Genomic DNA, 16,921 nt, shown 5'->3' with positions numbered 1-16,921 from the left:
TACAAGAGCATGAGTACACACATCAAGACGATTTAATGGATGAAAAAAAAACGGTATAAAAAAATAATTCGTATTTGAGATTGGAACACAAGAGTGTGCAGACATGCTATTGTCCCGCAGAGAGCGGTGCGTACCTTATTACCATAACCATTGTTGGTTCACGAACATGGAAGTGTGGGACAGCGGAGGTGAAGGTGATGGACGGATGGTGGTGGGAGGGGGTGGGGGTGGTGGGAGGGATGTTGAATGGATAGGATGGGAGGGGAGGTGGTGGTGGTGGGGGGGGGGATGTTGAATGGATAGGATGGGAGGGGAGGTGGTGGTGGGAAGGGTGGAGGGTGCCAGTAGGGTTGTGTACAAGGACAGAGGTATTCACCGAATGGGGTGAGGTGAAGGTGATGGACGGATGGTGGTGGGTGGGGGAGGTGGTGGTGGGAGGGGTGGAGGGTGCCAGTAGGGTTGTGTACAAGGACAGAGGTATTCACCGAATGGGGTGAGGTGAAGGTGATGGACGGATGGTGGTGGGTGGGGGAGGTGGTGGTGGGAGGGGTGGAGGGTGCCAGTAGGACAGAGGTATTCGCCGAATGGGGTGAGGTGAAGGGGAGGCGAGAGATGAATATTGTGTGTGACGAAACGTACGGTGCTGCAGTCGTATTAGCACGCCCTCCCATGTCCTCACATCTCCGCTACCGGCGTTGTCATGCACGGCTTTTGCTCCACACGCTTTCATCCCGGATCAAGTTGCATCCAAATCAAATTAGGACAAGAAATTGGGCTGGAAACACGAAACATTTATTCAAACCAATATGATTTCCACAATAGATCTTACCGCTGTGCCGCAGCCACCTAATAGGGATTGTCAAATGAAAGGGTTGATTCAATTTCTATAAATGCGTTTACGAGGTGCTTTTTGAATCTTCATTAGTCGCTTCACTTGCGCCGTTCTCGACGTGAGCCGAGCGACCCTGAAGGGTCAACCAATCAGAGACGTTGTAAAAAGTCCGACCGGCGACAAGGCAATCACCCTGACTCCGAACAACAAAACATCTAACAAATGGAAATGCTTTATTATTTTCCGGTAATCCTGTTTGACATTCCCACAACTGGGCAATTTGATTCTTTCAAATAAGGGCAAATATTCATCTTTTCTCTACGAATGTATCAGGCTTCAAATGCGACAGTTTTTTACAAACAAGACCGCACATCGGGATGATTGAATAGAACATTGCACGTGTTTGTGTGCTGATGGTAAATTTGAACGACTTTCATGTTTTAATTCAAAGTTATATCCGATAAAAGATATCAATTTACACGATATCTGGGTCACAGTTTTGCAAATGTTTCAATGCATCTGCTTAGTTTTTTAAACGTCTATGATTGATGTAGTCGTGTTAAAAATGCATAAGGGGAAGGCTGTCGTTGATGTAGTCGTGTTAAAGGAGTATTAGAGGAAGACTGTCGTTGATGTAGTCACGTTTAAGGTGCATTACAAGAAGGCTGTCGTTGATGTAGTCGTGTCGAAGGTGCATCACAAGAAGGTTGTCGTTGATGTAGTCGTGTTGAAGGCGTATGACAAAAACGCTGTCGTTGATGTAGTCGTATAAAAGATGTTTCAGAAGGCCGTAACAGATACAGACGTGTTAACGGTGTATGAAAAGAATGCTATCGTTGATGTAGTCGTTTTATACCTGTGTGACAAGAACGTTGTCGTAGATGTAGTCGTGTTAAAGGTGTGTCAGAGAAAGTTTATTGTTGATGTAGTCGTGTTGAAAGTATATCAAAGGAAGGCTGTCGTTCATGTAGTCGTGTTAATGTGTATCAGAGGCAGACTGTAGTTGATGTCGATGTGTTAAAGGATGTGTAGCACGGCATGGCTGTAGTGGATGTAGACGTGCTGCAGTTGATGTAAGCATACACATACATTCCCAACATCCCTCATTGCGTCATCCACCCAACATACTGCAAGCCCTCGTCAAGGCCTTCACATCTTTGCCATGCAGTCAGGCACTCGCCGAGCAGTAAGTAAGTACTCACTGACCTGTCTGAAAGACGCACACGTTCCTCAGTGCAGTCCACCAAGTCTGATCTCACTTGGTGCCTGGCATTCTCAGTAGTACCCCTCCACGTTATGCATGGTGACGTTAACTAAATCCGCCCAATTCAGCCCTTCCTTGCAGGGCTACGGGCCGCGTCTGTCGCTAAATTAGGCCCTTTTGACAAGGTAGCAACTTATTCCTTCTGTCAATCAGCTCATCCTTTCTTCCCGGGATCTTCTCGTTTTCCCTTACCCCTCTTCTCGTTTACTCTCACCTCTTTGCTCATTCTGTTTGTGCTACCTTCTCCATAGTATTCTCACTTCTCTCAACTACCCTGCCTTCTTAACACCTCAGCTCCTATCCGCTCACCACCTTCTTCCTTGAAACTTTACTCATTCGCGTTCACTCTATCACTTTCCCTTCCCTGCCACTCTAACCCGCCTGTCATTCCATGCCACTATCTATCACGCGGAGTAGCCTCTTCTCAATATTCCTCCTTTCCCCTCTCGCTCTCACCTCTGGCTCTTCTCCCAGTCTATTGTCTTGCTCTTCCTCCCTGCTAACTTCCGTCACTACATTTCTCCATCCGCCCATATCACCTTCTCTCGATCTCTCACCACCATCTCTCTATCACACCCACCTCGCCTACCATCCTCTCTGTTTTTCAATCACTCCAATTCCTTCCTTCGATCAGTTTCAAGCCATTGTTCCGGATCAACTTTGGTTCGGCTCATGCCAGTCTTTCCCCCAGTTCTCCCCATGAACTCATTCCATGAATCACTCCTCCTATAAGACATATCTCCAAATAGCCCTCTGTCGTTCACTTCATATTCGTCCCTCTCTCAGATTTCCTCCCTCTTTCTTACCATCTTCTCACCGGTCGTCAAGCAGGCTTCTCCTTGCCCCCAAGTTTCTCCTCTGCTTCTGCGGTCGATGTATGTGCGGTGTGACCGGACTCACTCTGTGATGTTACTCGGTGATACACCCTAATAAGCTTGTAGTGGGATGAAGTGTTCTTTCTCATCATGTCAGAAAAAAAAACAAAGATCCGAGCGGAGCGCTGGTAAATGAGTTTGTGTTACGTAAGACTTAATGATTTCATATCAAGCCTAGGATGTAAACACATCAAGCGATGTAAGTGTCGCTTACAGGCAGCACGTGGAGACAATTACTCCCGAGTCGGGGGGGGAGGGGGGATGTGGCAGGTCGTTAGCGGCCTACGGTAATGGGCCTGGTTTACTCGCCCATAAAATAACAAACTTTAAAGACAAGAGGCAGATTGCTGGTGGCGCTGATCACCATCTTGCCCTCATCTCACCAGGGGAGCAAAGCAAGCAGCCGATTCATCTTCTGTAGTTTAGCGGGAAATTAAATCAAAACCGGGGGAGAGAATATATGACTTTATAGTGTTGTAGCTTTATATTAAAGCATTTGTCAATATCCGTCAATGAAGTAATATATGAGGGAGAAGGCCAGAAACGGCAATCTCTTCCAAGGTCCCCTTGACGTGCGATGGTCTCCCCATCTCGTTATTGAACGTTATTTTATGACTGAAATGGATCACCTTGGTTAGCAAATGGCCAGTGATTTGCAATGTAACCGTGTTATCGCGTGGCGATGATTGGGTGGCTTCCACCATGTAATGAAACTCATTTACCACACATACGGCAACGGCGCTGAAGGAGGGGGAAAATCCCTAACAATTAAAACCCAGGAGAGGTGTTGGTGATAGTGTTCATGATGTCCACCGACTCCAGCCAGCTTGCACAGGGAACATCTCCCTTCGTGGTCGAACAACCAAGACTTTAATCGTCCGACAGCCATGACACGTCATGGACGGGTATAACTCTCTTGTTGACCGGATGTTCTGTGCAGCCATATGCTGGCCGGAAGTGCGGTTCCCGTGACCTGATGCGTGTCGGTCATGTCCAGTTATCTGGCGTCCATCCTGGACTTCAGCAAACTGTGGCTTCTCTTCAAACCGCTGCTGGAGGCGGGAAGCAACGACGTAAGACAAAATCTTATTTGCCAGGGAATAATGTGTTATCCGTTTTATGCCTATCGATACCCACCATCGTCTCTGCATATAGTTAACGCGCGTGATGGCCACTGGTTATTGCTCGTGTCAACAAGCCTCTGCACGCCAAAGCTTCTGCACACACTGTTCCTAACTATACCATTCACAACCTTGACCTTCCTGTTGATATAACGTCATGGGTCATGGTCATCTCAGGTGAAGACAACGGCTCATCTGACATCATCGCACCTTAGGTAGACGCCGACAATTCCAACGTTGAATCATTTCAAGCCTTTTATCTCACTGTGTGAATACATGAAAATAAGCCATATATTGCCCTATATATGTACGATGCTTGAAGTTTCATTTTCGTCTCTTTATTTGTCAATTGTCCACCTTCTCGGTGACGTATATCTAACGTATGACTTCCATTGTTTCAGTTGACGGATGAGGAGCGCGTGTTCCTCAACGCTGCATACCTTGGTGATGTAGGGATTGTCCGTCAGTCTCTTGAAGAGAGCGGAGAGTCGAGTCTCAACGTCAACTGTGTCGACTACATGGGCCGCAATGCTCTCCATCTGGCCATCGACAGCGAGAAGCTGGACGTCATTGAAATCCTCCTTGACAATCTCTCTTTCAACTGCATCGAGGAGGCGCTTTTACACGCCATCAGCAAGGGAGGAACTAAAATTGTCAAGCTTATCATCGAACATCCGAACTTCATGGCCGGAGAGGATAGGTTGCGGAGACTGGGGGGAGGGGAGGCGTTCTTCAGGACAGAGGAGAAATCTCAGTTCCCCCCTGATATCACCCCCGTTATTTTGGCCGCACATTATAATAACCACGAGATTATTCAGATGTTTCTCTCACGGAATCATACCATAGAGAAACCCCATCCTATCTCGTGCAAGTGCAGTGATTGTGTCGCTAAACAGAATTATGATTCGTTAAAAAGGTCAAGGTCACGTTTGAACGCTTACCGTGCGCTTGCAAGTCCAGCGTACATGGCTCTGTCTAGCCCTGACCCCATCATGACGACCTTTGAACTGCGACAGGAAATGATGAAGCTAGCGGAAGTGGAAAAAGAGTTCAAGGTAGGTGCACGTGACATTCAGATAAAAAATCATCTCATTCCTGAGGCGACGTTAATCTCGAAGTGTTCAGTGTTTATATCTATCTATATATTTCTCTCTTTCTAAAACTCTTTTTTAAACTGCTCATTTAACGATGAGTTAAATGGGACCATTGTTACTGGGGTTGTCAATTATTGTCAGAGAAACATAGCACAATGTTGAAAACACGTGCTCTCTCAGTTCTGAAAGCGTTGACGACGTTGAATCTCCGAATGCGTACAACGGTTCAAGTTTGATAAGCACGATCGGCCATTTAACTATAGCTGTAATTTGTTACGCACGCACAAGTGCGTGTGTGTATGTATGTGTGTGTGTGAGTGTGTATGTGCGAGCATGTGTGCGCGCGTGAGTGTATGTGCGTGTCTGTGTGTATTTGTGTGTGTCGAGGAGGAAGTGTGACTGTGTGTTGTGTGTACGCGTGAGGGTATGTGTGCGTCTGTGTGTGTGGTGTGAATATGTGTAAGGGAAAGGGTGTGGTGTGTGTTTGTGTGGTGTGAGTGTGTGCTGCGTAAGGGGTGTGAGTGTGTGATGTGTGATGTGTTTGTATGTGTAGTGTAATGTGTATGTTTGTGACAGAGAGGGTGTGTGTAGGGGAAGGGGGTGTGACTCTGTGTGTGTTGTGTTTGTGCGTGAGTGTGTGCGTGAGTGTGTGTGCGCGTGAGTTTGTGTGTGTGTGTGGTGTGATGTGTGTGTTGTGTGAATATGTGTAAGGGAAAGGTGTGAGTGTCAAGAGTGTGTGGTGTGTGCTTGTGTTGTGTGAGTGTGTGGTGTGAGTGTGTGATGTGTGTGTGTTATGTGATGTGTGTGTGTGATGTGATGTGTTTGTATGTGTGGTGTGATGTGTGTGTGAGGTAGAGAGTGTGTGTGGTGTGATGTGTGTGTGTGTTTGTGTGTGTGTGTGTGTGTGAGAGAGAGAGAGAGAGAGAGAGAGAGAGAGAGAGAGAGAGAGAGTGTATGTGTGTGTATAGGGCAAGGGGGTGTGAGTGTACGTGTGGCTGATGTGTGAAGTGTTTGAAGTAATTTAAAAAATGCCAGGCTACCGTCAAGACCAACAGATAAGGAACCTGTATCAGACACCGCGTGCCCCTCACAGCCCTGGGGGAGGCCGTTCTTATTGAATATCTCATCTTTGTATCTTCATCTTACACGGCAACGATATTCTGACATGTGTGTTATTATGTGTAGATGTTAGGAACGTCATGAATGGCATTTCACTGCCACTTTGTTCGGCCTGATGTTTCTGAAGAGGTGAATAACCGATTTCGATAGCGGAGGCCGTTCTCGTGGATGCGTGGGCGCAGCCGAACACGATGACTTACAGACAAACTTAAAGTTTATTTCAGTATGCACAGGCGAGGGTTCGTATATTGCTGGATACACATATAACTGATCGATGTCATAAACATAATGAAATAACAGCGACAAACCCTTGCCAAAACCATAAGGCATAAGTCTTTGTCGACTGTACGATTCGACCGCCTCCGTGGTCTTAAGGTAGAGCGTCCGCCCGGAGAGCGGAAGGTCCGGGGTTCGATCCCCAGCCGCGTCATACCAAAAGACGTTAAAAGATGGTACTTGTTGTTACCCTGTCTGGCGCTCGGCATTAAGGGGCTAAAACAAAGACTGGTCGGCTCGGAGTCAGTATACGGTGTCTGAGTGGGGCATTCATGTTAAACAGCGGTATGGTATCTCAGTGTGCTAGCACTATAAATCGGCATCAGTCCGGACTAGTACAAGCAGCCACACACACACATACACGTGCATGCACGTCGCTATATAAGTGCAATAATCTTGGACGCGACGTTAAACCCCATTTGACCTCACCTCACCGATTGTACGATTCAGACAAGAGCATGATTTTATGAATCACAACCAAACAGTGATGACACCAGTTGTTCGCGGGGAGCGAATCCTGTCCCACAAAGATACATAATTATATTATGCAGAGTTAACGGTATACAGTGGTAGTGACAGTATTTAGATCCTTCCGTATGCGAACTCCAACAACACGCATGCGCAGATTTAAGATAAGCATCTACAACCCGATGACATACATGTATATCCGATGTATTTAACACATGGACAGGTTTACAAACAAATCGAAGGTTTGTTCTATTTAACAAAGTAGGGCATATCAAGTGGTCATACGGACCGCAATTCGCTGTGCAGAGTTGCGTGCCTTAGACGTGCCAGAATCCTTTATCTGATTCTGTTTCATGGTTTGTCAGCACCATACCCGTGCTCGTGGGTTTCATCACAGTGGCTAACGTCTGAGACCTGCATCACCTCGTGCTTCCTCTGACATCAAGCTGACACGCCGTGAGTTAATGCGGTTCAAAGCGATGTTACTCCAAATTCACTCACTCACTTATTACATGTACAGTAAACTACGTTTATAACGAACACGCTTATACCGAACTGATTGATATAACGAACTGTTTTGGGGTCCCGTCGATTTGCTGTATATAGGGTGTATATGTGCCCATAACGAACTACGGTTATAACGAACTAAAATTAGTGGTCCCTTTTAGTTCGTTATAACCGTAGTTTACTGTATGTGTAATTAGCAAACACTTAGTATCCCTGTCCATGGTTAAGTCACATGATGTAGCCCAACTCACCTTCTGAGAGAAGCATGCTCATGAGAAGAAACAATCGTTGTCCCCTTATACTGAAGCACAAATGAGGTTTCTCAGGCAAGTGACTTTGTTCGAACTATGCCTCAAAAAGCAGTAAATGGGTACCCGATAGGATGAAATTGTAATGTGTTAACAATGAAAATAGTAAAAATATACCTGGTTGAATGTGGGCAACCGTGCCTACTGCGGGGTTAACAGCTTAATATAAAATCCCAGACGAGTGCGTTCGTCACCACTCGCCCCTTCCCGTAACCTACCGGAATGATACGAGTGGTCACGATTGCACATGGAGTGATATATGTCCGCCTCTCACTGATAGGCTGATTATTAGATCAAATATCAGTTCAAGCAGCGATTCACGAATAAGCTGTACAGTGGCAAATTAGGCTAACGCCAGCATGCTTTGATACACTTATTACTATACGCCCTCCCACCTCTTCCTCACTGATACTTGACCCAGTGCCGACGTGTTAAAAGACGTTTACATTCTCCCAAATACAAATTCTCAAACAGCACACCTGTGATGCAAAAACGCTTCAAAAGGCCGGTAGATGATTTCCGAGCCATGAAAGACATTCGGCATGTTATATGTTCATGACCAAGCGTCAGATGGAGTTACCTGTAATTAAGGTAAAGATAAGCACAAGGTGGAATTATTCCTTAAAGATTGTCTTAGCAGCGCACATTTCAATGTGGGATCGCATGTGTAAACTGTTTCCATCTTGAATGTTTTACAACCACGCTGGTAGTTGATTGCGGTGTGTATATCCCGCCCACTGCTTCCCCCGCTCCCCTTCACCCCTCCCCCCCCCCCCTCCCCCACACGCGCGTTACGCTAACTAATATATAACAGCATTAATTTCACACGTTATTGCAGCCTAAGGCAGTGCTCTACACACCATATGACGGCCATCATACCTAACTGCAAAATAAGCGAATCAATTACGTAAGAGCAGTAAAAGAGAGAATTTCATTAAGTGTTAAATGATTTGTAGTGTTTTAGCTGTTTTTCCCTCTGATGGACCAAATGAACTGGATGTTATATTATGAAATGGGTATTATCGTCACCTGTTTTCGTGGGAAGTTATTTAAATATCACTCTATTACTCGCGCTGTCGGCCAATGCTCAGGCTCCCGAGTGGAACGTGTTCTAAGTGCCATCAATGAAATCAAGATCTGAAGGCGGAAATATAATTATTTTCATATAAAACTTTATTTAGTGGATGAATCAAATGTAGATAATTGTTACATCATTAGGAATCTTTGCAGAGTTAAATTTCTCATCTGTCTCGGTTCTTCGAAGGAAAGGCAGATCCGAGCCGCCATTTTTGTTGCCAGCTCGCCCTGAAAAAACATTTATTTGCGGTAGAAACTTGTGGTTAATAAGTATGAATTCAGCGTTCAACAGCTTACTTACACTCCATGAATAATCTAGGTCACACATAACTCGTCTGTAGTGGTATATTGTCCTGGTTGTCTCATGAGAGTAACGTCATCCCCTTCAGCCAATTGACTTCAGATTGATACCATTAGGCCAAAATGATTGACTTCAGATTCTAACCATAAGGCCAAAGTGATTGACTTCAGATTCCTACCATTAGGCCAAAATGATTGACTTCAGATTGATACCATTAGGCCAAAATGATTGATTTCAGATTCTTACCATTAGGCCAAAATGATTGACTTCAGATTGATACCATTAGGCCAAAATGATTGAAGAAAAGGCAGACCCGAGCCGCCATTTTGTGGCCAGCTCGCCCTGAAAAAACATTTATTTGCGGTAGAAACCTCTGGTAAATAAGTCTGAATTCAGCGTTCAACAGCTTACTTACACTCCATTAATAATCTAGGTCACACACAACTCGTCTGTAGGGTGAGTGGTATATTGTCCTGGTTGTCTCATGAGAGTGACGTTATCCCCTTCAGCCAAATAAATGACGCTAGATTTGTCCCATCATGCTAGAGTGATGAATAACAGATTGGCACCGCCAAGCGGTAATAATTTTTTAATTTGAAGTTTACAAGATATACGGCTTTTAAATGGGACGAGAGGTCGGTCACATGATCGCGAAAATGACGTTGACGTTTATGAATGACGCAATTTGACGTTCATAAGTTTTTCACGAGACCGTGCCCTGGACATGACGTAAACACTGACAGACTACTTCCTCATTCCTGGGGGAACCACTGGAAATTCCCCAGCATGAATACACACAGCAGCGTTCTTTCTGATCAAAGACCCTTTAATCTTGAACTCAGCGTTTTAGTATACATTGAGAAACGTCAGAGAGTTTGACTGCATGATCGTTCGTGAATATCCCAACGACCCATCCTACTGAACACAACGAAGAATCCAGATCCATACTATCGTAGTAGGCTATCGACTCGACCGTTTCTAAGCTGACAGTGACAGTCTACAGCAATCTATGAATATTTACCTTACTGTCTTGGGCCTATTTGACACACCACCTTTCAATGATCGGCCAACTGATCAATGATGACTAAAACATGTAACCGCCACAGGTTCATGAACAACTTTCGAAATCTCTCCCGTCACGTTTATTGTATCGGACATATTGACGTCTTGTACTTGATGTAAACGTATTAAGACGCGCTGTCATTGTGGCTGACTTGCTGAGGTAGATCTTAACGGATCTTATGGTGATATTATTTGAACACGTGACACTGTGTTGTGCCAGCTGTTTCTAAAGGGCAAGTTGTGGAATCATACGCTAATGTCACGTCTCTGTTTGAGGAACTATTTTATTCCGCGATGCAGTTGGTTGTTGTATGACTGTCTGTGTAAACATGACACAAAGTGAAAGTCAATTCTTAAATAATTGACGTAAGCGTGGTGCAATCAAGTCTTAATGATTGATGTGACAGTGGTGCATTTACGCCATAATTTACTTCAGAGTGGTGCAATCACATCATAATGATTGACGCCAGCGTGGTGCAATCACATCATAATGATTGACATCAACGTGGGTCGACCACATCATAATGATTGACGTCAGCGTGGTGCAATCACATTATAATGATTGACATCAACGTGGTGCGATCACATCATAATGATTGACGTCAGCGTGGTGCAATCACATCATAATGATTGACATCAACGTGGGTCGACCACATCATAATGATTGACGTCAGCTTGGTGAAATCACATCATAATGATTGACATCAACGTGGTGCTATCACATCATAATGATTGACGTCAGTGTGGTGCAATCACATCATAATGACTAACGTCAGCGTGGCGCAATCATAATGGCTGACGTCAGCTTGGTGCAAGCACACAATAATGATTCACGCCAGCATGGTGCAATCATATCATAATGATTGACGCCAGCGTGATGCAATCACGTCATAATGATGGTCGTCAGCGTGATGCAATCACATCATAATGATTGGGCTCGGAGTTGTGCAATAATGCCATAGTGATTGTCGACAGATTGGTAACCTTAAGCGATCATGATTGACGTGTGATTGGTACCATCACGTCCAAATGATGGACGTGTGATTGATATCATAAGGTCAAAAGGATTGACATTTAATTGAAACCATAATGCAAAAAGCATTGACGTCAGATGGATACCATCATGCCATAATGCTTGATGTTGAATGAAACCATTAGGCCCAAATGTTTGACGTCAGATTTATATAATTAGGACAAAATTATTGACGTGCGATTGAAACCATTAGGCCAAAAATATTGACGTCAGATTGGAACAATCTCGCCAAAATTATTGACGTCAGATGGATACAATCACGCCACAATGCTTGATGTCACCATTAGGCCAAACTGATTGATTTTAGATTGATAGCATCAGGTCAAAATGATTGACGTCAGATTGCTACCATTAGGCCAAAATGATTGACTTCAGATTCTTACCATTAGGCCAAAATGATTGACTTCAGATTGGTATCATCGGGCCAAAATGATTGACTTCAGATTTATACCATCAGGCCAAAATGATTGACATCTGTTTCTTGCCATTCTACCAAATTGATTGATTTCAGATTCTTACCATTAGGCCAAATGATTGACTTCAGATTGATACCGTTAGGCCAAACTGATTGACTTCAGATTCTTACCCTTATGCCAAAATAATTGACTTCTGATTGATACCATTAGGCCAAAATGATTGACTTCAGATTCTTACATTAGGCAAGATTCTTACCATTAGGCCAGAGCTGCCGTCGATATAGTGGTAGCAGCTGATGAGAATGACTGACAGTAATGTGTTATGAAAATGTAATTATTCCGGTGTTGAGCGAGCACACTTCCTGACACTGACCACATGAGTCGGCCCACTGAGCAGTGCCACCCTTGAGTTCCGTCTGGTTATCCCAGCATTGATCGTCAGGCAGGAGACACGTTGCAGTCAGGGCCTGTCGTTATTCACTTGGACAGACAGTGATACGCAGTCAATACACTGGGCTCGGATTGCCCACATAGCGTGAGGAGAAGCAACTCATGCACCCAGTCATTGACTCAAACTACTGATATAGTACTTGGCTAATTTACGTTGCACTGTCAAACAAGGTTAATAGTGCTGATTCTAGCACAACGACTAACAACACATAAGATAAACGGGGAATTTGACCATCTTCATCTTTAAAGTGTTGCTATGAACGCACAGCGCTACAGTAGAACCGTGGGTCAACTAAGAGACTACGCGCTGTCCGCTTGTTAAATGCGTCATTTAAAATATAGACTACAAAATAGCTTTTTTCGACCTTTGGTATGTTAGTGCCTCTGTAAGTAAATGTTGTAATGAACTGTCTGTGAACCAATTATACAGCACACACATTAATGAGAAAACGGATAATAAGGGTTACTTGAAATCGCTAGTCTAAGACATAGTGTGGCGTTTCATGTTAAAATTGAATGCGAGTGGAATGTTCTCTTATATGCGTCACGTACTCTTGGCGTCTCGCTAAATATTACAGCATTGACCTCTTAGGTTAGATCGTAAGTAGAACTGTTACAATAACAGGAACAGATTGCCCTTCACACGTCCACTCGAGAATATAGTGATTGATGAACAGATGATGAACAGGCGGGGTGAGCAGGGGGCACGCCGGTTTAAGTGTCTGAACAGCACTTCATTATAGGGGGCAGGAACTCGTGTGCTGGAGGACGCGGTGATGGGAGATTCGGGGAACAGGGACTCTCTAATGGGAGACGCGGGGATTGGATAATCAGGAAGGGTATTGGGTGGGGAACGCGTTGATGAGAAACTTGGGACTGGAGACTCGGTGATGGCAGACCCGTGGATGGGGAAGTTTTCAATGAGAAACTAGTGATTGGAGACTCAATGATGGTAGACTTGTGACCGGAAAACTCGTTGATGGGGAACTCGGTGATAGGGTAAACAGCGATGGGAACTCGGTGATAGGGGACACAGCGATGGGAACTCGGTGATAGGGGACACAGAGATGGGAACTCTGTGATAGGGGACACAGCGATGGGAACTCGGTGATAGGGGACACAGCGATGGGAGCTCGGTGATAGGGGACACAGAGATGGGAACTCGGTGATAGGGGACACAGCGATGGGAGCTCGGTGATAGGGGACACAGAGATGGGAACTCGGTGATAGGGGACGAAGCGATGGGAACTCGGTGATAGGGGACACAGCGATGGGAACTCGGTGATAGGGGACACAGCGATGGGAACTCGGTGATAGGGGACACAGCGATGGGAACTCGGTGATAGGGGACACAGCGATGGGAACTCGGTGATAGGGGACACAGCGATGGGAACTAGGTGACAAGGGACTCGGTGCGGATAGGGACACAGCGATGGGAACTCGGTGATAGGGGACACAGCGATGGGGACTCGGTGATAGGGGACACAGCGATGGGAACTCGGTGATAGGGGACACAGCGATGGGAACTCGGTGACAAGGGACTCGGTGCGGATAGGGACACAGCGATGGGAACTCGGTGATAGGGGACACAGCGATGGGGGCTCGGTGTTTTTGGCACTCGATCATGTTGAATATTGAGATGGATGACTCAGAATGAGGGAATGCGTTATGTTTGCTTTTGTTTGTTTTTTGTTTAACGCCGCACTCAGCAATATTCCAGCTATATGACGGCGGTCCATAAATAATCGAGTCTGGACCAGACAATCCAATGATTTACATCATGAGTATCGATCCACGCAATTGGGATACGATGACATGCATCGACCAAGTTAGCGAACCCGATCCCGTTAGTCGCCTCCTACGACAAGCATAGGTTGCTGAAGACCTATTCTCTTCCCGGATCTAGGGGCGGTCGGATAGCCTAGTGGTTAAAGCGTTCGCTCGTCACGCTGAAGACCCGGGTTCGATTCCCGACATGGGTACAATGTGTGAAGCCCATTTCTGGTGTCCCCCGCCGTGATGTTGCTGGAATATTGCTAAAAGCGGCGTAAAACCATACTCAATCACTCACTCTTCCCGGATCTTCGCGGGTCCTTGGAACTTCGAGATGGAAGACTCGGGATGAAGGGTGCGTTATGGACGACTCGGTTATCGTGGAACATCTCGGGTATGAGAGACTCGCTGGTGGGAGACTCGGACGGAGATATTCAGGGATGGACATGTGGCCCAGCTGATCCTGGCGGCTGTGTGAATGAGCAGGATGAACAGTTTGCACAGTCACGTGATTCACATAACAAATGAGCGGGTTCAATCCAGATTTGATCTCATAGTCACGTGACAAGTGATTTCTGACAGCTCTGGCGGTCTTCTTCAGCATGTATCTGAAAAGTTCCATTGATTTGTCTGGAATTAGAAGATTCACTCCATTATCCTACAATTCATCCCGAATTTGTCAATCATAATAATCCGTCATGAGCGTGACGGCTGTGTTTCAGCTGACCAGGCCGGACGCCGCGAGGACGGCATGACGGAATGTAGATAGGGCATATAGTTATTCTGTTCTCGGACCCCCGACCCCTTCCCCTTCTCTTCCGTCACCCAGACCTTCCCTGAGCCCGAGGTCCTGGAGGAGGTCACACACGTACTGCCTGCAAGACCCGAGGCAGTGACCCCGCTACTTTACCCTGTGCCGCCAATCAGCTTCGTGTAATTGAACTAATTGACTGGCCAGCTCTCCTCCAATGGAGTTCGGGTACTGCCCCAAGTTTCTGATCTCCCCACAGCATAGCGGGGCCTGGCCACTCCAACTCCTTGCCAGATCGACTATCGGAGAACAATGTGTACTTATACAAGATCTACTAAATCATCATCTAAATAATGTCAGAGCTAATTCCTTAATGTGTACTGGGAGAGCTATTCTGAGACCAAGCCATGGGTAGCAGATACCGAGCCACGCCATTGTAACATTATTAAAGGGTGAGTGAGTGAATGTTGTTTAACGCCACAATGAGCAATATTCCAACTTTATCACGACAGTCTGATAGTAATCATGTCTACACAAGACACTTGTTGGGGTAGAATAGGTCTTCAGCAACCCATACTTGCCGTAAAAGGCGACTATGCTTGTCGTAAAAGGCGACTAACGGGATCGGGTGGTCAGGCTCGCTGACTTGGTTGATGCATGTCATCGATCCCAATGGCGTGCATCGATGCTCATGATGTTAATCACTGGATTGTCTGGTCCAGACTCGATTATTTTACAGACCGCCGTCATATAGCTGGAATATTGCTGAGTGCGGCGTTAAACAACAAACAAACAAACAAACAAGACTGGACGAACATGGGTGCACGCCACTAGACTATGATTGCCGATATTGTCACCACTCTATACTAATGACTCTGCTCTTACGCCAAGCATGGGGACTGTGGACCTATTGTTGTTCGGAATCCATGCGGGAAGACCCACGTGGGATACCAGCTCAGGGAGATCGCCAGCGGAATGGGAAAAGAACATACAGACAGTGAGTGAGTTGGGTCTAACGCCGCTTTTAACAGTATTCCAGTTATATCACGGCGTGGCAACTTAATGTGGGAGGAAAGGCCGAAATAATGCAGGTCTCAGACATTTACCACTTCGGTGAAATCCACAGGCACGGGTATGGTGCTGACAAAACTAGAAACATAATCGGGGCGAACCGGGATTCGAACCCACAACCACAGGTTTCTGGCGTGCTCAGGGGACGCAACTCAGCACAGCGAATCTCGGCGCCTTAGACGACTGGGCCACCCGTGCCCCCTGATACAGACAGATACACACATCGCATGTCTGACACGGAGATCTGGGGGAGTATAACAGGCTTCCTAAGCTGGGTTGTCACCCTATGCCTGTATATGGAACACAATGCATAGACCGGGGTTTTACCTTAACCTACAAATCTGGAGGCCCAGGACACCCTTGATCATTAATTTCACGGTTCCTAACCGGAAATATGAGGGTCTTGTAAAGTAATGGGTTTAGAGTACTACCAGTGTATTCTACGATTTCATAATAACTTTAATGACAGGACCTGTATATTTCCTTCAAGAATTTGGTACAATGAATATTATTGTGCGTCTCTTTGGATGCCCTCAAAATGTTCTGCGTCAATTCTGTACATTGTAAAAACCCTGCATAGACTTAAAAAAACGTACAACTTTATGGACATTAACTTCAGGTTTATTGCACATAGCGACGTTTCGATGTAGATTCCTACACCGTTATCAAGTTGGAGTGATAGAGTCTGCATCGACGTACATAACATAATAACGGCCCTTGCTGTACTTGATCCTGTTCTACAATATCACTGTGATAATAGACACTGAAGATCATACCCCTGCTCATATATAATTATATAATTATATATATACAACACCCGTCTTGGTGTGCGTTAGCAGTGATAAAGCATTGTGAGACTGCTTCCATCAGTGCAAGGTCACTGTCAACGCAGTGCGTGCAATAGCGTGGCGGATCTCGCTATACTTCAGTGAACACAAAACCTAGAACGTCACGGCTGCCAACCCATACCAATTGTGCCAAAAGGCATTGTGAGACTGTTTCCATCAGTGTAAGGTCACTGTCAACGCAGTGCGTATCTCGCGATACTTCAGTGAACGCAGTACCTAGAACGTCACGGCTGCCAACCCATATCAATTGTGCCAAAAGGCATTGTGAGACTGTT

General features: G+C 45.7%; 1 protein-coding gene across 1 annotated transcript in view; it reads left to right on the top strand.

Moving 5' to 3' along the window:
* Positions 1 to 16,921, top strand: part of LOC124142693 (short transient receptor potential channel 3-like) — a 116,159-nt gene that overhangs the window by 29,292 nt on the left and 69,946 nt on the right. Inside the window, exon 2 of the mRNA XM_048400985.1 lies at positions 4,494 to 5,147. Coding sequence (XP_048256942.1) covers positions 4,494 to 5,147 — 654 coding nt within the window. The remainder of the gene's footprint in view (positions 1 to 4,493; positions 5,148 to 16,921) is intronic.

Source organism: Haliotis rufescens, unplaced genomic scaffold (assembly GCF_023055435.1).
Source record: "Haliotis rufescens isolate VD_foot unplaced genomic scaffold, xgHalRufe1.0.p SCAF_20, whole genome shotgun sequence".
Lineage (NCBI taxonomy): Eukaryota > Metazoa > Mollusca > Gastropoda > Lepetellida > Haliotidae > Haliotis > Haliotis rufescens.
This window is presented reverse-complemented; position numbering and strand designations above follow the sequence as displayed.